A 21,909-nucleotide genomic window follows, 5' to 3' on the forward strand; every position below is an offset into this window, starting at 1 on the left:
AATGAATGGGTCCGCATTAAATCTGCAAAATTGCAGAACAGATGCAGCGAAAAAAATGCAATTGTGTGAATGGGCCCTAAGACAAGTATCCTGGTATCAGGCGTGAAAGGCTGAGATGGGAATATCCCCTTTAAAGGGGTATTGCCATCTCAGACAATGGGGGCATATCGCTAGGATATGCCCCCATTGTCTGATAGGTGTAGGTCCAACTGCTGGGACCAGCACCTACGAGAACGAAGCGGAGATGTCCCGGGGTCCATCCACTATCAAGTGCTGCTCCCATAGAAGTGAACGGGAGTGCACCGTGCATGCGCGGCCCATGCTTCCATTCATTTCCCTGCTCCGTTCTCATTGTAGGTGTGGGTCCCAGCTGTGGGACCTGCACCTATCAGACAATGGGGGCACATCTGAGATGGGATAACCCCTTTAAGGCTGGATTCACAGATATGGTTTTGATTATTAAGGTTTTTATAGCCAAAGCTAGAAGTAGATGTAAAATGGTATTAGTCTTCCTTCTGTATCCACTTTTGGCTTTGGTTAACAAAAAAATGCACCAAAAACTGCATGTGTGAACCCACTCTAAAGAAATCCTGAAGACTTGACCTGTTGGGGTTCTTTGAGGACTGGATGGGGGAGACACTGATCTACATTACATGTGGAGGATGACATAACTTTTATACAGTAAACTGGGCTGTGGTTATAACTTTGCTGCAATATGTATTTGTACAATGCAGATACGCATGGGATTTTGTCACCTTACCGAGCTAGAAGCCAAACATGTGCTACTTTAAGACAAAATGAGGGAAACAGAAGTAATGCTGTAGTAAAAAAAAAAATGAACAAGAAGAAAAGCAGAACATGAGCTGAAGAAATAATAAGAACGGATGGCTTTTAATTATAGAAACATTAAATCTCTAACACAGGGGCTATTTGTGAAAAGCCCAAAGGTGCCTGAGAGTGTTTGCACAGCTGACCCACTAAAAGCTCCCGATATGTATTTTCTCAGCTACAGAAGAGAGCATACCTGTTACGGTTTTTGTTTTGACAGGACTGCTGGCATACTCAGACGGCTGATTCGATGCCTGCTTTGCCAAGGGCGTGCTGCCAACTGACACCTCATCCTCCTTCTTCCTCGACAGTGGCATGGCAAGAGGAGCGGATCCCAGCGGCTGCGGGGGAAAAAGCAGAAAAAATAAACACTGCAATGTTCATTCGGCAGGTGAAAGGTAAAACCGGTATAAATAAGTGTTTAGCAGGTTCACAGGATCTCTGCCAGCGCAGAGCCAGAAACAGGAGCTGTCACTGTTTCCATAACTGGACTGATGCTTACAGAAATGAAATGTTCAACCAGAGCAGAATCAAGGACAATGGAGAGGACCTGCTTTATAGGACAGGGTCCATTTGCATCCATTCTTGGTGGAAGTCATGAAGACGCATGAGACACGATTTTCCTATTAGATATGCAATAATTATGCATCCAAAAATTACCTATGTAAGGCTGAGTTCACCCTTCCGTTATATGGTCAGTTACCGTTTTTCTATCGGTGACTGTGAGCCAAAACCAGATGCGGGTCAAAAACACAGAACAGGTGCAGATCTTTCCATTAGGGTCCATTCACATGTCAGTTTTTTGTAACCCACATCCGTTCTGCAAATTTGCGGAACGGAATGCGGATCCATTAAATTCTCAGTGTGCTGTCCGCATCCGTATTTTCGTTCCGCTATGTACATCCGCAAAAAAATAGCGCTTGTCCTACTATTGCCTGCAAAATGTGCTCCGTGGTCCCATTGTAGTCAAAAATGCGGATGACATGAGGAATGCATCAATAGGTCACCTGCGGATCCGTTTCCAGGAAATATATTTTATTTTTTAGTACCCTAGCAACGTATATTCCTCCTTTCATTTTTTTGCAGAAAAACTGAATGGATGCAGATGTACAATTGGTAAAAATGGAAGGGTTTTGCGGAAACACTGATCCGAAAAAAACGGAAGGTAAATCTGGAAGAAAAAAAAATACTGATGTGTGAATGGACCCTTACACCTTCTCTCTGAGTAGGCTTCACTACGGGTTCTGGCTCACAATAACTGATGGAAGTAACTGACCAAATAACTGAAGTGTGAACTCAGCCTAATCAATACCCAATAAAGGAAGATCATATAAAATTTTGAAATTGAAAATTGACAACAATGTTAATAGTTAAAGGGGTTTTGCGAGATTTTTTGTACTGATTATCTATCCAGTATCTGATCTGTGGGAGTCTGACACCTCAGACCCCCGCCGATCAGCTGTTTGAGAAGGTAGTGGCGCTCACAGTAGCGCCGTGGCCTTCTATCAGCTTTGCCTAGGCTATGTAAAGTTATGTTTATCGGTCACATGACCTAGGAACAGTTCAGCCCCATTGAAGTGAATGGGGACTGTGAGCAAAGCTACCTTGTCAAACAGTTAATTGGCAGGGGTAGCGGGTGTTGGACTCCCACCAATCAGATACTGATGACCTATCTGGAGGATAGGTCATCATTGAAAACCTCTTGGAAAGCCCCTTTAAAGTGATTGTCCCATCAAGATAACCCGTGTTCATATGCCATAATCGGGCAGACTCATACTACATAGGAAAGAACCCACACTTTAATCAAACCTCTATGGGCTACAGAAAACACTCGAAGTAGCAGTGGCTTCCACTCTGGCAGGTCCATACTGTCCATATTTTGCCCTGCAGTGGCATGGTACTGCATAAGTAGCTACTAGCTACATCATGCCATTAGAGGAATCAGAGACAGATTTGCAACTATCAGCTGATCAGCATACCAGCTTAATTCTATAGGGGGTGTCTTCATGCAGCCATGCAAGTAGGTAATTTATTTTAGGCCTCGTTCACATTTACATGTGCTATCCGTATTTTCTGCGGCAGCACATGTACCCATTGATTTTAATGTGTTTGTTCACACATCAGTAGTCTTTCACTGACCGTGGGTCAGTGAAAAAATAATGAAGGCAGGCTCTACTTTGGTCCGTGATGCGGACCAAACATGCCCATTGAAGTCTATGGGCCAGATATATCATTAGGCAAAGTCATTTTTGTGGAGTGGAAAAGTCGCAAAAAAGTCCCAAAGGCTAAAACTGCGCACAAATTTGCGACTTTTTTCTGCTCTGCACTATGCTCGCCAGTTTTCTGAAAGTGGGCGTGTTTTCGTATGTAAATGAATCTCTAGACAGATTTACTATTGGGACTTTTTTAAAAAGTCGCAAAAAAGTCGCAACTTCACTCCAGTGAGGACCATGCTTATCTTATGAGACTTTTTAATAGAACATGCGACTTTTTCATAAAAACGTGCGACTTTTGTAAAGCTGCTTACTGATGGATAAACTGCTACCGTCAAACCACATTTATTACAGTCTTAAAGGGGCGATCATAAATCTGACTTGGCTAAAACTGACTTTAGCCATATGTGAAAGTGGAGTGAGCTGTCAGAGTCATGATAAATCTGGCCCTATGACTCTGAAAACCCACTGACACAACATGGAGGGGCACCCATGACACTGACCACTGATAGGAGATGCTCTGGAAATTAATTTTCAGCTGCGCAGAGTCCGTTGAATACGGGTGACATACGGAGGGTAAAAAACGTACACAGGGACCAAACACGGATCCTTCACGAAGGTCCTCATTGATGAAACATGTATGGACTTGTAAACGGATGAGGACATGTGAACGAGGCTTTAGATATGATTTGTACATTGAGATTTAGATCAGTTGCATGAGATATATCATGTGCATACAATCTGCAGATTTGGGGGCAAAATAGTACAAAACAAACGCAGACATTTTTCTGATATCACAGTGTATAACATTATAAAATATTATAAATATATTATATGTTAATATATATAAATAATATAATATATAACAATATTAGCATACCAAGTTCATTTTACAATGAAAAATAAAAAGCTAAGATGGTACAAAACAGTAAAAAATGAAGAAACCATCTGCAAAACTGACAGTAGGATGTATAGTCAGAAAATATAACCTGGCCCCTCTGTATCTGGGAGAGAACGAAGAGGAAAAAAAATGTAAAAAAAACTAAATCAAAACCACAAAATACAGGGGAGAGAATAATGCAACTCTGACTGTTATCTTATGTGTATGGCTAGATTTAGAAGGATTATCAGGGGCTCTTGTCTAGAATAGTCTACAGAGATCTATACTAGGGTTACACAGGGTATCGAATCATTAATACCCAATCGATACTTTTGTACCGGTATCGATTCGATATCGGGATTTGCCATTTACTGATACTAGGCTGCGCTACTGCTCTCAGCGTGAACCATGTTCCCTCAGCAGCACAGAGGAGAAGGAGTCACTCTCTCCCTCACCCCTGTGCTGCTGCCACTGCCACCACTAAGGAGAGAGAGAGGGGCGGAGGAGGGTAGGAGCTGTGGCCACTGCGCCACCAATGATGATGACTAAACCATTAATACAAATATAGGAGGCGGGTGCCGGCGGCATTATCACATAGCCGGCACCTGACCTCTATGACAGGGAGCTGCGATCAGCGGCAGTTAACCCCTCAGGTGTGGCACTTGAGGGGTTAATTGCCGCTGATCGCAGCTCCCTGTCATAGAGGTCAGGTGCCGGCTATGTGATTCTGCAGCCGGCACCCGCCTCCTGTATTTGAATTAATGGTTTAAAAACATTAAATCATTAGTGACAGTGGCCATAGGGTACCCTCCCCCCTCTTCATTGGTGGTGCAGTGGCAGTTGTGATCGGAGCCCCAGCAGTGTAATCCTGGGGCTCCGATTGGTTACCATGGCAGCCAGGACGCTACTGAAGCCCTGGCTGCCACGGTAAGCTCCCTGCTGCCGTGTGCACAAAGCCCAGGGTAGCATGGAGAGTGTAAAGTCCCATACACCCTATAGAGCTCTATTAGGGTGAATAGGACAAGGGATTAAAAGATCCCAGGTTCTAGCCCCTAAGGGGGAAATAGTTATTAAATAAAAAGTAAAAAAAAAAAATCACCCCCTTTCCCAATTTTACATATTAGGCTACTTTTACACTAGCGTTCGTCGGTCCGCTTGTGAGCTCCGTTTGAAGGAGCTCACGAGCGGACCCGAACGCCTCCGTCCAGCCCTGATGCAGTCTGAATGGAGCGGATCCGCTCAGACTGCATCAGTCTGGCGGCGTTCAGCCTCCGCTCCGCTCGCCTCCGCACGGCCAGGCGGACAGCCGAACGCTGCTTGCAGCGTTCAGCTGTCCGCCTGGCCGTGCGGAGGCGTGCGGATCCGTCCAGACTTACAATGTAAGTCAATGGGAACGGATCCGCTTGAAGATGACACCATATGGCTCAATCTTCAAGCGGATCCGTCCCCCATTGACTTTACATTGAAAGTCTGAACAGATCCGCTCAGGCTACTTGCGCACTTGCGAAATTTTTCTAAGTTATTAATGCAGACGGATCCGTACTGAACGGAGCCTCCGTCTGCATTAATATGATCGGATCCGTTCAGAACGGATCCGATCAAGCGCAAGTGTGAAAGTAGCCTAAATCATATAAATAATAAACATATTACATATCGCCACGTTCGAAAAGTCCAAACTATAAAAATATAGAAAAATATCTCCTATGCGGTGAACGGCGTAACAGAAAAAAATAAAAATAAATGTACGATTCGTCATTTTTGAATCACCTTTCCCCCAAAAAATAGGATAGGACTGTTTGATTATGGGCCGGACATTCCATACAATGTGTAATGCACAAGGCTTTTTTGGTGTTTTATTTTTTTCACGTGGTAATGAATGGTATAGAGCAGTGTTTCCCAACCAGTGTGCCTCCAGCTGTTGCAAAACTACAACTCCCAGCATGCCCGGGCAGCCTTTGGTTGTGCGGGCATGCTGGGAGTTGTAGTTTTGCAACAGCTGGAGGCACACTGGTTGGGAAACACTGGTATAGAATATCGCAATACTTTCTTATGGTATCGAAATCAAATCAAAATTTTGGTATCGTGACCACCCTAGTCTAAACTGTTACCTGTTGAGGCTGTCGGTCACTTTTTTTCTGAGGCTGGTAAAGAAGCCATGTGTACAACACTGGGTCGAAATTCAGTGCTAAACCTTGTATACTTGCCAACAGGATGGCACCTAAAAAATAAAAAGATTATAATTAAATTTCATTGCTAGATAATACAATGAAGAGTTTAGGGACACTCCTAGAAACACAAATTAATCAGATTATAAGACTCTGCAAAGTCTTGGGGAGAAAAAAAAACCTACGCAGAAATCCAGTGAACGGTAGAGGGGCTGTGCAGTGCAAAGATATTGATGACCCATCCTTCAAATCTACTTGTGTGGCATCTCATTTGCAGCAGCAGCACAGGGTGATTACAACTGCGCCACCTTTACAAATGAGACACCATAAATGTGAAGCAGAAGCAGCGCTCGTGAGAGTGCCACTACACCTTCAGACAGCTGATCGGCGGGGGTGCAGATCTGATACTGACCATCTATCCTGAGCATAGGTCATCAGTATCTTTGCACTGCATGGATCCATTAAAAGGGTTCTGGAGCTTTTTCTTACTGATGATCTATCCTCTGGATAGTCTTTCAAACTTGCAGACTTGTGTGTTCTTTTTACCTCATTGTGCCAATATTGTATGTGAGCAATAGAAGTCATACTCACAAGTCGCTGGTACAAAACCTTTGGTTTCTTTTATTTCCTTACTTCATTCCAATATAAAATGGTGCATCATGAGGGACGCTGAGACAGACATTGCTCACACCTCCTCCCCTCCACGCGACGTTTCGGGAGAACACGCCCCCCTTACTCATGCTCACTCACATAAAATATTGGCACAATGAGGTAAAAAGAAGACACAAGTCTGCAAGTTTGAAATACTGTTAGTGCTGGGTTAAGCAGAGCTCCTGGCATGGACTTGTAATTGCTACAGGTGACTGAAGTGCTTCATACTATCCTCTGGATAGGTCATCAGCATCTGATTGGCAGAGGTCCAACACCCGGGAGCCCCGCCAATCAGCTGTTTGAGAAGGCAGCGGCACTGGCAGTAGCGCCCCTGCCTTCTAGTTGTTTCCCACAGGCCCAGTGACGTCACGACTAGTATCACTGGAATGGGGGTGGCTAAGCCTCATTGCTGTAATGTGACAGTCACAAAAATATCCAACTTGGATGGTCACCGTTTGTCGGATTGCGACACCACTGACATACATTACATGAAATTTCGGGTGAGATTCATAGGGTGCAGCTGTACCTAAAAGGCAAAGTGTACAGAACCTAACTGGCTTATATCTTCCTACCTTCTCCTTTGTGGTCACCTAATGCGATGCTCTGCGGGAGCTTAATTGTCAGATTTTAGCCCCTAACTCCTACAGTGTGAATAGCCATGAGGGATGCTTACTACCAGCTGCAGGTAACCTAAGAATACAGATATTAAATGGGTTTCCCATTTGTTCAATACTGATCCTCAGGATAGTTAATCAATATCTGTTCGGTGGAGCTCAGACTCATAGCACCCCTGCCAATCAGCCGTTTGAAGAAGCCGCAGGGCTCTGGTAAGTGTCGCGGCCTTTTCCGAAGGCCAGTGACGTCATTTTCATTGGTCACGTGGCTTAGGCTACTTTCACATCTGCGACACTGCGATCCAGTTGCCTGTTCCAGTAGAGAATGCCTGGAATTGGCGGGATACAAACTGCAGCGTGCAGCGGTTTGTGTATGGCCAACTCTCTGCATTTTTGCCGGACCCCATTAAACTTAATGGAGCCATCTGGCATTCCGGTTGCATCTGGCAATGCCGCATCTGGAGAATTCCGGCAGGCTGTTATCTACGGAATACACGCCGCAGATGTGAAAGTGGCCTTAGGCGCAGTTCAGTCCAGGCCTGGGTTGTAATATAATGTACGGCCTGTGCTTGGTATACTGTAAGACGCTCTAGTGAAAATTATAAATGATCATCAAAGACGTACACCCTACGCCACTCTGGCACGTTTCCCCCCAACTAGGTTCTTCAGGGGATGAAAATGGAATGAGTATATAGTAATGATGATCAAACATATAAATCTCAAGAAATATAATAAATCCCAAGAATGCAATAGGAGCAATAAAAGACAGACATGCAGGTAACCATTCCACTATGGGCATGGTAGCCAATTGCTCAATATTCAGACAAGCCAAATCCTGGCAGATATAGCAATAGTGGCCAAAGTCTTAAAGAGGTCATCCATGAATAATGTTAAAAACTAAAAATCATATAGTCTATGACAATACCTTTCTAACAAAGCTAGAACCAGCCCTGTACCTCACATGGATCCAGAGATCTTCCCATTCATTTCTCTGCTAGATATATATCAAGCTGACAGCTGAAGGGGAGGGTCTTATTCACTGTAACTAAGGGGGCGTGTCCATGCTCTCCCTATCACAGCTCAGGAGGCAGTTGAAAGATGAAACTGAGCATGTGCGGCCTTCTCAGTGAGCCGGACAAAGAAATAAGAAATTAAGTGGCACTATAAATAATTTACTGAATAACTCGTTAGCTATACAAAATATTTAATGACATGCAATTACTAAAGTATTCAGATTGTGGTGCTGGTTTTAAAACTGTAGAATATTTTTCATGGGACAACCCCTTTAATGCACAGTTAGAGATGAATAAATATACAGCACAGTCATAAAGACCACTCACATGTGATGTCAGAGGCTGGGTAAGAGTGACTCCGCGGCCGAGATTAATAGCACCGCCGACTATACTGTAAGATGGCTGCAGCGCTCACCAGAGCCGATTGGCACGGGTGCCAGGTGTGGGACACCAACTGATGAGATATTGATGACCTATCCTGAGAACAGGGCATCAATATCGAACTCCACATTTTCTCTCTATGATCTCAGTCCTCATTCCACAATGCTTTCTAGAATAATGGAGAGCGAATAAACACTGATGCAACATACTGTACTAGTTCAGAAACGTAAAGAAGAAAACTCAGACTCCTCCAAACTATCCATCCCTTGTGTAGCAACTGGAGCCTCGTGTGGAGTAAATATTTGGATACAGCAACAAAGTTTATTTTCGGAGCAGTAGGTTTTTATTACGTGATAATGCTCCCCTACGCTGTCACTAATTGTGCCGCACTGCAAGATTATATACAAAAGGCATGGGGTCTGCTCACAATGAAAGATGTCATACCCGCAGCTGACTGATGCAGCAAGTAAATATTTCTCAACCATAAATAGTTTGCAGAAACTTGTGACCTGTAGGATTTATTTGTTCTGGAGGAGTGACGCCAACACGTTCCACATGGAGACCCAAATATGGCTCAAGAAATCTCAGCCCTCAATTTCACAGCACTACATGTGAAGAATAGATTGGGCATGGGAGCTGTCAGGTGTTCAGAAACAAGGGCTGCCGTTTGCACCATCAGAGCAGTTCCTTGACGGGTTCAGTGTGAAGCAGAAAGCAAAAGTCTGTAGATGCATTGAAACTGAAAGCTCTATGGCAGGGGTACTCAATTAGTGGACCATGGATCAAATCAGAACTGTATCACCGTTTTCATGCTGCCAGTGATTTAGTGTTGGCACCATTGCTCTTACCGCGCTGAGCCACAAACAGCAGAGCACGGAGCAGACCTCTTTTCCGTGCTTTGCAGTCTGTGGATCAGCACGGCAGGTGCGAGGATGAGACATTGCGTTTGCCAGCACTGGAGAAGCAGGGAGCTGACAGCAGGGGTACATGGTGTAGGCCAGGGCTGGCCAACCTGCGGCCCTCCAGCTGTTGCAAAACTACAACTCCCAGCATGCCCGCTCTGCCTAGTGTAGGCAATGTGGGGCATCATTCTATGGGTTGCACAAGTGAGCCTCACTAAGCCATCTTTGGGGAGGGCACTTAAGAGGGCATTATATTTTGTGGTGGAGCCACTTAAAGGGGCATCATTGGGATGCATCCACCTAAGGGGATATTACTCTGCGTGGAAGACCACTTAAGGGGGAATCGCTCTGTGAGGAGAGGACCTACGGAGCGCCACTGCGTGGGAGCCACTTAAGGGGATAGCATACTGTGTGTGTATGTATGCGAATGTGTACGTGTGCCTGTGTGGGGGGGGGCACTGTATTTAAGAACCATATAAGGGGCTCTCATTTTGTGTGGTGGTACTTAAGGGATCATCCTACTGAGGGGAACTAAGGGGCATCATTATTGTCAGGTGTCACTAAGAGGCCATTCTAATTGTGTTGGGGCTCTAAGGGGATCGGGGATATATGGTCTATTGCTGGAAAATAAAGAACTTGCCGTTGGTTTTCTCCCTCCTAACGTTTTTTTTTTTTTTTGTGGCTCGGACCTTCAATCTACGGCAGACCCAGGTATGTAGACCTTTACAAAAGTATCCCTACTGTAAAAGACAAACTGTTAAAATTTTTAATAAAGACCAATTGAAAAATATAACTTTAGCCCAAAAGGAGTGAATTGCAATGACAAACATTGTCCCCAAAGGTGCTCATAGCCATTTATTTATTAAGACCGTCTATCATTTTTGTAGCCCTTCTTTGGTGCAATGCCTTTCTGTAAGTTTAGTCTCCAATATTCCGGAGTTGGTCTCATTGGACCTGTATACAGTGGGATCACAAGCTCCCTCTTTCTACTAGTTATACAGCACAGTATCCAACCTGCTTTCTCTACTGAAGAAATATTACAGCCAGCCGCCAGGGGTCTTGTCAGTGGAATACCCAGTAATATGAATGTTGTTGGAAGACCATTCGAAAAAAGGAATTGCAGAGTGCATCATCAGTATATATAACACAGCACAAGATTTATAAACCTGAGGGGCCGTCCTGTTTTCTTAAACACTCCAGTTACTCTACGACTTGAAAGAAAATCTATATTTCTTCCAAAGATGTGCTTCATTCAGCTGCATTTCCAATAAATATGGATTTTAGAGCATTTACATGGGAATGCATGCTAAAACCAGCTTTTGATTTTCCCACGCAGATTTAATATTTACAGAATATATCAAGGCTGTGTGTGAGTGAAATTTCCATACGTGATATTCAACAGGTGACCATATAAGCTCACAAGTACAGCGCGAGGCCTCTACAGATGAAGGTGGGAGATGCAAAGCTTCACCCTGACATTGCCAATGCAAATATTTTCATTCGACAAATCTTGATTAAATTCTGGATGCTGGCCGGCTTCGGCTTCCTACAAAATATTAATCTTTAGCAAACTCAAGCAAGCTGAGCGAATGCTCTGGGATATATTTTATAATGATTCCCATATTGAGCGCCTGACAACCGCTCTTCACAACATGCCAGGTTTCAACGGAACACAAGCGGATTCCTGTCTGCTCTATACATAAGATGTATGATACACATGTACATCATCCATACATTACTGGAGGTATGTTGTGTAATAAATGGGAAGCAGTATTGGCCATCTGCAGTTATTCTATACTAAATTCTTATTTATGCCATGATTGATGTAAAAAAATTAAAGTCAGACATCATATAGTACATGACAATACCTTTCTTACAAAGCTAGAACCATCCCTGTACCTAACATGGATCCAGAGATCTTCCCATTCACTGCTCCAATTGCTCTGCTAGATCATCTTCAGCCTGGCAGATCGGGGAAGGAGGGGTCTCTTCTGTTGCAGCTCTCTCTGTAACTGCCACAGCTTTTAACAGAACATTGGGCTGGTGGAAGTTGAAGATTTAAACTGAGCATGTGCGACCAGCTCAGTAGGACAGACAAAAAATAATAATAAAAGAACAAACAGCAGGTGGCGCTATACTCAATTTTTAATGATAAACAAATAGAAAAGTATTTAGATCCAGGAGCTGGTTTGAAAAATGCAGAATATGTTTTATGACACAAGCCCTTTAAGTGGTCGTCTCATGAACACAACCCTTTCTCAAATAGAAGCTGATCAGAGATTCTGCTGACCACCATGGGTCTGATGTCTCTCACCCATCGGTGATCAGCTGTTATGGCTGGAAAAGGCGGGTCTGGACATTTTCATGACTGTGCCCTTCGCCAGGGGAAGATAAGGGGAAAAGAAAGATTGGGAATAACGGATTTCAATATATTCCAGCCGATTATTTACCCATGCAGCTTTGAATATGCAGATAGTGCATGTTTATAGAGGAAAAGGGAGAAATAGCTGAAGGCCAAACAAGCGTAATGACACAAGATAAAGTTCAACTGACATCTCTGGATAAAAGGAAAAGATCCATTAGAATTAAAGATAAGCGAATGAACGAAGTGGAATTTGATCCGAATTTCAGGATAAATTTGATTCGCCTAGAAGCCGAATTTCCTTGTGCTTGATATCAGTGAATCGATTTAACCTGAAAAAGTATAAAAATATTCAAACTTACCTCTGTCATTTCCTCGCAATGGGCCACCAGCCTCCATCTTGCTTGAAGATCTCGGCGAGATCCCGTGCGGCACGACATTACATCATCACTCCGGCAGGCGTGATGACGTTATACGTCACCATGCCAGTCGGCGTGATGACGTAATCTCGCGCTGCTCAGGATTTCGGCCGAGATCTTTGAGCAAGATGGCGGCGCCCGGCCCGTCGCGAGCAAATGGGGGCGGTAAGTTTACTTTAAAAAAAAACTTATTGTTAATTTTACACTCAGATGCCGTCATCATGTATAAACGCGGCATCTGAGAGGTACAATGATGGGGCGGTGCTATTGCAGCTCCCTGTTATTGCACCCACTACTAAGTAATTCGTCACTAAGCAAATTTTTTTGTGAAATTCGGCTCATCAGCCAAATCGAACTTTTAAGAAATTCGCTCATCTCTAATTAGAATCCATAATTTGGAAAAAAAATATATACCTATACAAAATGTTAATTGCATTTAATAAAAAAAAAAAATTCTAAATGTCGAGTGGTATCTCATGTTTTCTGGTAAGTGCCAAACTTAGTTTACGATAGGAATCTTGCCAGCTATGTCACTGACCCCAAAGGCTGCTGGCAAAATATTGTTCTCCTCCGCACTTGCCAAAACTGTCAAAGACTGAAACAGAATTCCAGTAGAAAGCCAATAAGATCAGCAATTCAGAAGAAGCCAAAGCAGCAATGTTTTAGATTAGGTATCCTACGAACGTGACTGCAAATATGTTTTAAAACCAGTTTACGCCATTTGCACTTTATACGTTATGTGCTGTACATAGTACAGATGTGCAATCTTCTGGCAATATCAGGAAATACTTTTTGTGTGCTTTATTGTCTCCACTGTTGTTATCCATGCAAGTAAATGTTTGAGAAGTCAAGTGGTTAAACCTTCAAAACTATTCTACAAAATGATCTACCATTGTCCAGACACATTATTTATTTATTTTTTTACTATAAATCAGCAGTCTCCAAGATAAGGTTTTAGTCAGCACACCCCATAAAATGAACTAAATACGCAGCTGCGCATCACCATCCCTGAAAATACAAAAAGTAAAAGCAAACACACAATACAACAGCACTCTGCAACCAGACTATATAAACCAATGCTATATTCACTATATAAAATGAATATCAGGTACTCAGGAATACTATTTTGATCAAAATCATTTGTACCCATCCACAACGGCAAGGTGACCTCTTTTGGATTGGATCCTACATGATAGGATACCTCCCATTTTGCCAACAGGCCTCAAATGAAGTCAGGCTCCAACTATATACTGCGCTAAATAAAAACAGCCTGTGAAAAAAGTAAAAGGAAACCCAATTCAACAGCACTCTGGATGACCACAAAAGACTTTGATCAAAATATATTTGCTGAGTACCTCATATTCATTTTATATAGTGAATATAGCGCTAGTTTTATCCCATGTGCTATAGTATTGTGTTTGCTTTTACATCTCAATACTAGTGTTGAGCAAAGCAATCTTTGGATGCTTTATACGAAGTCACTTTGCTCAAAACTTCGGAATACTACAGTACGGAGATCCATCTCCGTACAGTATTGGAATGTATGGGCTCCTATGAGTCAAAGTTATTCACGAAGTCGCGTGTGACTTTGTTGAATAAATTCAGTAACTGATTTTTTAAGTTATAACTTGAGACCGAACTCGGCTTCTGTTCTGAGGTACTAGTCGGACCCGAAGCCGAGTTAGGTTTTAAGTTTTAAAGTGGTTTTCCTACTCACTTCCTACTTTTTCTACTCACAACAACTGGAGTGGCCTAGCTCTTAGTTAGCATTAGCGCTCATACACACAACCGTGTGCTGGCCGGGCCCGTGCTGCAGACCGCAATGCACGGGCACTGACAGTGCGGCAGCCGCATGCGGATCGCGAACCCATTAATTCCGTAGTGCTTCCTGAGGTTCTGATCCGTGCTTCCGCACCGCATCTCCGGGTTTGCGGACCCATTCAAGTGAATAATTCCACATTCGTGATGCGGGGTGCACACGGCCGATGCCCTATGTATCGCAGACCCGCCGTATGCGGGCTGCAATATGGCCACGGAGGGACAACGGCCGTGTGCATGAGCCCTTAGTCTGATAATCTGATAATTTCTCATTTGCAGCCACTTAATATGTAAAAAAATGTAGGTTATTGTTTAATTGACAATATATAACTAGCAGTCACTGGCCACAAAAAAAATCTTTTTTCCAGTTTTGTGCCTTAAAGCAAAGTTAAACCTAGAAATAAATGATAAAAGTAAAAAGGATATAATCTTTCCTCCACTGCTTGTTAGTCTGCAGCATGTTTTACATATTCCTGTAAGAAATTGTTTTTTAAAAATGCTTTAGAATAAAAAAGTCTGCACTCTGGGTAACTCAAAGATTAAAAATTTTATGTATATGAAAAATATACTCAGTATTTCATCCTGGGCCCACGGTGAGTGAGTCACCGTTGTTATTTTAGAAATCCTGCAGCGTGCACAGGGTTTACGCCCATGTTCATCTGGAGACCCGAATGAAGGGCAGGTCTTAGACAGAGGCTAGCCATTGTCCTACTGCAAACTTAGCGGGATGGCTGATCCAGCCAGTTGTCTTACAGCCAGACACAGAATTGTAAGGTGAAGGAGGGTGACATGGCTGAGCTCCTGGAACACACAGAAATTTGTTTTATATATTTCCCAGTATTAATTGCAAAGTGAGACAAAATATGATCAGAGGTCAAAGTGGTCAGAGGTGCCAAGTGAAGGGTCCGAGGGGAAAGTTAATGGGTGAGGAAAAGTTACTTTCTGTATGTGTGTTGATTAGTTTGGGACAGGGACCAGTACAGTACCTACTCTCAAAAGCATTGTGGAAAATTGCGATGCTATATAGTAACTTGTAAGGCTAGGGGTACAAAGTCCTTTAATAACATATTTCAAATGAACGGGTAAATTACGCTACACACAAGGCTAAGATTTACAGCCGGTTTTCAATAACTGTATTCCTGTATTGTAGTGTTTTGGGGAAACTCAGGTAAAACCTGTTTTTTAAAATATGGTCTGTGAAATGACAGTCTTGGCAGACTTTTGCTGAGCAGCTTTTACTCCCAGATAAATATGTTGTCTTTCTGCTGACAGGCTGCTAGCGTGCCAGAACTATGACTTCAACATGTGTGTTTCAGAGCTTTATGTTGAGAGAGATGACAAAGAAAAAGGAGAAAGAAAAATCCATGTAGAGATGTTATTCCATTCTACATGTCATTCTAATAACACAGACTCATGGTGTATATATATATATATATATATATATATATATACATACATATACACACACTAAAAGTTCTTCACAGTTATCCTAAGGATAAGCCATCCATGTTGACTGATGGTGATCCGACCTCAGGGACCCATGCTAATGTGAGCACCATGTTCCCTTCCTTGGTCACAGAGGCAAATTCGTACAGGCGGCTGCTTCATTCTCTTGAATGGGGCTAAAGTGCCAAACGGCAAAACAAGCGTTTGGCCAACAATTACTCCTCCGGACTCCCTCTGTCACGGTGGGGAGTGGGGGAAACTCCCCACCGTACAATGTCACCAGGTACTAGGCAGGGAAAAGGGAGCTGGTCACCTCCTAAAGCTTCCCTAAAATTGCCCTAGACTCCTTGCTGTATGAGCCTGCCTTCAAAAGGTAAGGGGGCTCATACCCACGAACCTAAAGGTCTAGGAATCCCTGCATCGCCCTCAACATAGTGATAGGGCAGAGACCTCCTGTTCATCCATCACCACGGATGAAAGGCGTCTCCAGCGGCTCAGTAGCAGACAGGGAGAAAGACAATGCAGCAACTGCACGGCAGGTAAGAACACAATGTAACAACGGAACATCAAACACTAACCTGCCGCAGCAAAGATGGAATAACCACACAACAACAACCTGGACCCCCATGCGGACAACGAAACAAGGTGGCTCCAGGCAAGGCTGCTAATGTCTTTAGGTTCAGAAGACGAACAGGGGAAATGTCTAGCAGACATGCTGGACACAACATCAACAGACCAGACATGTAACAACGCACAAGACATAACAACCAAACCTCAAACCAAATTCACACCAAACATAGACACATAAGGATGGGTGGAGACATGGAGAAGACATAGGGATGACATTGCTAAAAGACCTTGATGTCAAACTTGGATGGCCCTCAGATCTCATCTCAAGTACAGATCAAGCATCTCACAACTCACCTAACAGCAGGAAGAATTACCTAAGGGGAAGCGCACGTGCAAACCAAAAACTACTCGTTGCCCCCGGCAACCAGTCTGCACTGCAACCGCTTCATGGTCAAACAATACGACCGTGACACCCTCCTACACATGCAAGCTTGGTTCAGCTGAGCATACATGTGTTTTATAATGTCAAGAGATGAGAAAGCCTCTGACAGACAGCTGTAGCAGTGGCTTATCTCCTGTCTCCATCCTTATTTCCCCTAAGATCAGGGGTGAGTCAGTGGGCCTCTGTAATCTAATATGTGTGAGGGTCTTAAAGGGAATCTGCCAGGGGTTGTCCCACGAAATATATTTTACCTTTTTCAAACCACAACTTGGATCTGACTACTTTTGTAATTTCATATAATTAAAAATTTAGCATAGCCACTAAGTTATTCAATAAAATGTATCTATAGAGCGCCACCTGCTGTACATTCATTTATTTCTCTGTCCACCTCACTGAAGTGGTTCCACATGCTCAGTTACATCCTTAACCTGCTACCAGCCCTATCTATGGTGACAGGGAGAGAGGAGCACAAAGGACACATCCCGTGAGCAGCCAGGTTGAAAATTTGAGCAATTAATATGAAGATCTCTGGATCCATATGAAGTTCAGGTCTGGTGCTGGCTTTGTCTGAAAGAGATAGTCATGTACAGTATGAGGTCTCATTTTCAATTTGTTGCTTGGTTTCTGAGCCTCATCCTCAATGCCACAAGAAGTCAGAACCGTATCTTTTTAGCTCACAAAAAGTAAGGAATTGCATTTACATTTACGTAGCTTTCAAATCTGAGAGCAGGAATCGCAATTCTTTATGACCTCCCTGAAGCAGAGTGGGACAGAATAATAGTCACCATGTAATGATGGATTCCACAGCAGAAGTAGTGGGTGTTCACACAGGATTAATGGAGACAGAATGTGCTAACAACTCTTTGAAAAAAAAACTAAAAACTAAAAAACCAAGGCTATATCAGATTCCCATAAATCCACGGCAGGAAAAAGTCATCCCAAGGTTTGCCTTCCAACCATGAAACATAAGAAATTGTCCTTCTATTTATCTCTAGTATGGGACATTAAAATAAAAAAAATGTTTATACTTAGTCATAAAAGACGGTCGGCAATGAAAACAGGCATGCTTCCTGTTCCACAGGCCTCCGTTCATCCTTCAGGTATGTGCCAAGACAACCAGTAAGTGCCCTAACATTTATTTTGGACCCATAACAGACACAAGCATTTATGAAAAGATGCACTTCTTGCCGCTTGGGAGCTACACACGTCCATGAATAACTGCACCCAATGCGGAAACACAAATGTTTGAGCTCAACTTTTTTTTCTGCAAAGAAACATTTACAACCCAGTTTCTTTATAGCTGGAGGCTGAACAAGTGCACAGGAGGAATGGTTTGGCAAAATGAATATGCACATTTGAAAGATTTTATGTCTTCTTCCTAAATCCGTATTTGCTTTCCTGTTGTATTAACAGCCGGGGAGAGTGATAAAAGAAAAACAGAGCAATTATCATGTGGACTTACTGCATACCATCACCGATTACCATTTGTAGTTATCTGTAGGTGTTACCAAACTGGATTTAGAAGCAGAAAACTAGACAAAACCTTAAAGAGAGTCATACAATTTTATTTAATAGAGAGTGGTGTAACTAGCAAATTTTTTTATAATTTCAATTAAAAAATCTGCCACTAGGGGTCTCACTTCCACCTAACTTGCCGTCCACTGCCTGTCGTTAGGCTAGATTAGTCACTAGTAATAGAGACGAAGAGGACAGCAGAGAGTAAGTGGGGATGTTATCAGAACTAGATGAGATCCTGAGCCTGATAAAAGAATTGCTTCTACACAGCTTTTGAAGATTTCAAGGGTCTCCTGTGTGTCTGTATGTATGATTGCCCCTCCTTATCCGCTTGGGAGCAGAAAATAAACATAGTGGAAAGAAGGGGAAAGGACAGTCACAGCAGTACAGTGCTGGCAGATTTCATAGACGGCAGACAACCTCTGCTTCTGAGAGAAATGCATCTAGCTGTGCAGCTGAAGAAGGGACTAATTAGAAGCCCAAACAAGACCTGTCCCTTCACAGTTATGATTGTACAAAGAAGCACGGTCATTATGTAAACTTCTATTGAAAACTCAGGTACACCTTCTTTTGTTAGATTATCCCACAGTGATAGGATGATCACAGGGAATTACGCATCTAGATCTCCCCTATGATTAGCTGAAAACGGGTGTGGAACATTGCAAATGTTTAAATGTCCTGCAGTTCCACCATAGGCCAAATGAAGGTATTACACAGTGCCCAGGTAAAATCACTGGCCTGTCTGTGTAATGCATAGATGTGCTGGGTCCTCCAGAGTATGAGGCGATCTTTATAAACACTACCTGCTCTGGCTAATAGATGGGACTCTTAACAGGATACACTCTTTATTAACTCTGAATTGCCTAACAGGGGTAAATCAAACAAAAAAAAAAAAATCTTTAAAGGGAAAAATAAATGCATGAGAGTAACACTGCTCATCAATGGCACATTTAAAAACCACGGAGGTGGAAGGAAATGCCAATGTTTAGTTCTCCAAAAATGAATTAAAATGGCCAAAAGCTACCTTACAACGTGGGCAGGACTGCTTGTCTCCATTTGGGGTGAGGCTACTCTATAATAGATAATATTGATGTGATCATGCTTATGATATGCCATCATAGCTGAGCAGCCTGACAGGAACGCTTACCAACGTGTACTATATGCAAGTGCCAGTGTAATGTGTAGTGAGGCCCCACCACCTTAACCCACTGCAAGTGGTGGCGACCAGTTCTGCATACATTCTAGGACAGGTTCAAGGAGAACCCCCTTAAGATCAATCTTTTGTCTTGCCAACATTAACTCCTGATCCATAATTTAGCAGGTTCTACCAGATCTCTGTTGGAACAGGTTAGATTTGTCCTAACCAATCTCATTGAATAATGCAAGAAGGGTCTGGCGCAGCTCATCTACCTCTACTCAATAGAATTAGCGTGCTCTGCTGGAATCAGCTGCTTTAATATTTAGCATTAAAAAAAAATAGAGTTTTGGCTGACAATGACTTTAGGTTTATGGCTAGAGTGATCGGCTCATCGGAAAGTAAAACACTCTAATAATAATGGGCTGTGAATGTAGATTACAAACATATGCACCAGTGACAAATTATTCTAAACCAGAAAACTATTAACTACCAGCATCAATCACACGACTTTACAAGATGCAGCCAACAGTTGGGGTGAGAACTTTATAAATGATTTTCCCAATCAAATTAGATTTATTAAACACTAATCCTCTGCCCAGAATAACAATCAGTGAGCACAGAACACCACTGTGAAGAATCGGAGGCATTGTTAAAAGACGACGGCTGCCCGTATACGTTCAGGTTTTTTAAAGCTAATACCATAAGTGTATTTAAAAATGGGAAGAATTTGTCCTTAAAAGGTTTTTTTCAGCTTTATGCACTTTTTCAAATTTCAAGCCCAACCGGCTCAAATAAAAACTTGCTCACCTCTGCTCCCTTCTGTGGTCTTCTGGACACTCAAGGTTACCTGTGCTGCTGCAACCAATGACTGGTCTCAGCGGTGACCAAGTGGCAGCCTCTTGGGGACACATCACCACTGAGGCAAGTCATTGGCTGAAGTAGCATGTGACCCAATCTGTCCAAAAGTAAGGGTGAGACCACACGGTACTGGTAAAGCCATAAACACCTACAATGCTCAATGGCTGCTTTAAGAGACAACCCTTGTCTATATTACTTATTAGGAACCCTTCCTGTACAAGCTTCTAGGCCCAGCATGTATGTTTCATATTTGAATATTCATCATGTAATAATACATGTTTCCTGCAGGGGAAATACCGTACATAGCAAAAATCATTTTTCACCAGAGATAAAATCTAATTGCCTGGGTGTTCCAGAAGCCAGACACTTGGGAATCAAGTAGATGTTGCAGGCAATTGTCAGTAATAAAGCGTTCCTTCCCAACAATCGCCTGTTCGGCAGTGGAGGAGACCGAAGCATTTACATGCTGCATTCTCCTCTACAGTATTGCTAATGCCATTGGCCGTTCCCATACAAAATCATAATTAACTGGCAGCAGACCATAATTAGACGGCACGACCTGCCGCCGGCAAACAATGATTTTTTTTTCTAACCTGCTTTTGCTCATTCACCGGGTAATTGGCGGCACTCTGACACAGGCAGATCATAGCTAACGAGTGATCCTATGAACGCTTCTTAGCGATGATTTGACAGATTATCTGCAGGTCTAATACAGTCCTTACTTAAGAGCTGTCCTTATAGGACAAATGTTTGAACTTTTATGGCAAAACGAAAGTTGCAAATTATGATGCACTCCATGTACAGGTCCTTCTCAAAAAATTAGCATATTGTGATAAAGTTCATTATTTTCTGTAATGTACTGATAAACATTAGACTTTCATATATTTTAGATTCATTACACACCAACTGAAGTAGTTCAAGCCTTTTATTGTTTTAATATTGATGATTTTGGCATACAGCTCATGAAAACCCCAAATTCCTATCTAAAAAAATTAGCATATCATGAAAAGGTTCTCTGAACGAGCTATTAACCTAATCATCTGAATCAACTAATTAACTCTAAACACCTGCAAAAGATTCCTGAGGCTTTTAAAAACTCCCAGCCTGGTTCATTACTCAAAACGGCAATCATGGGTAAGACTGCCGACCTGACTGCTGTCCAGAAGGCCATCATTGACACCCTCAAGCAAGAGGGTAAGACACAGAAAGAAATTTCTGAACGAATAGGCTGTTTCCAGAGTGCTGTATCAAGGCACCTCAGTGGGAAGTCTGTGGGAAGGAAAAAGTGTGGCAGAAAACGCTGCACAACGAGAAGAGGTGACCGGACCCTGAGGAAGATTGTGGAGAAGGACCGATTCCAGACCTTGGGGGACCTGCGGAAGCAGTAGGACTGAGTCTGGAGTAGAAACATCCAGAGCCACCGTGTACAGGCGTGTGCAGGAAATGGGCTACAGGTGCCGCATTCCCCAGAAACAGCGGCAGAAGCGCCTGACCTGGGCTACAGAGAAGCAGCACTGGACTGTTGCTCAGTGGTCCAAAGTACTTTTTTCGGATGAAAGCAAATTTTGCATGTCATTCGGAAATCAAGGTGCCAGAGTCTGGAGGAAGACTGGGGAGAGGGAAATGCCAAAATGCCTGAAGTCCAGTGTCATGTACCCACAGTCAGTGATGGTCTGGGGTGCCATGTCAGCTGC

At 43.0% G+C, this 21,909-nt stretch overlaps 1 protein-coding gene across 7 annotated transcripts in view; it reads right to left on the minus strand.

Annotated features, from left to right (window-relative positions):
* The window catches only part of VPS13B (vacuolar protein sorting 13 homolog B), a 988,099-nt gene that overhangs the window by 587,265 nt on the left and 378,925 nt on the right, over window positions 1-21,909 (minus strand). For all 7 annotated transcript variants that reach the window (XM_044295329.1, XM_044295331.1, XM_044295327.1 and 4 more), the window contains 2 exons: window positions 6,030-6,139; window positions 1,025-1,169 (listed from right to left, as the gene is read on the minus strand). In XM_044295329.1, the coding sequence (XP_044151264.1) occupies window positions 1,025-1,169; window positions 6,030-6,139 (255 nt within the window). The remainder of the gene's footprint in view (window positions 1-1,024; window positions 1,170-6,029; window positions 6,140-21,909) is intronic.

The sequence above is a fragment of the Bufo gargarizans genome, chromosome 5 (genome assembly GCF_014858855.1).
Source record: "Bufo gargarizans isolate SCDJY-AF-19 chromosome 5, ASM1485885v1, whole genome shotgun sequence".
Taxonomy (NCBI): Eukaryota; Metazoa; Chordata; class Amphibia; order Anura; family Bufonidae; genus Bufo; species Bufo gargarizans.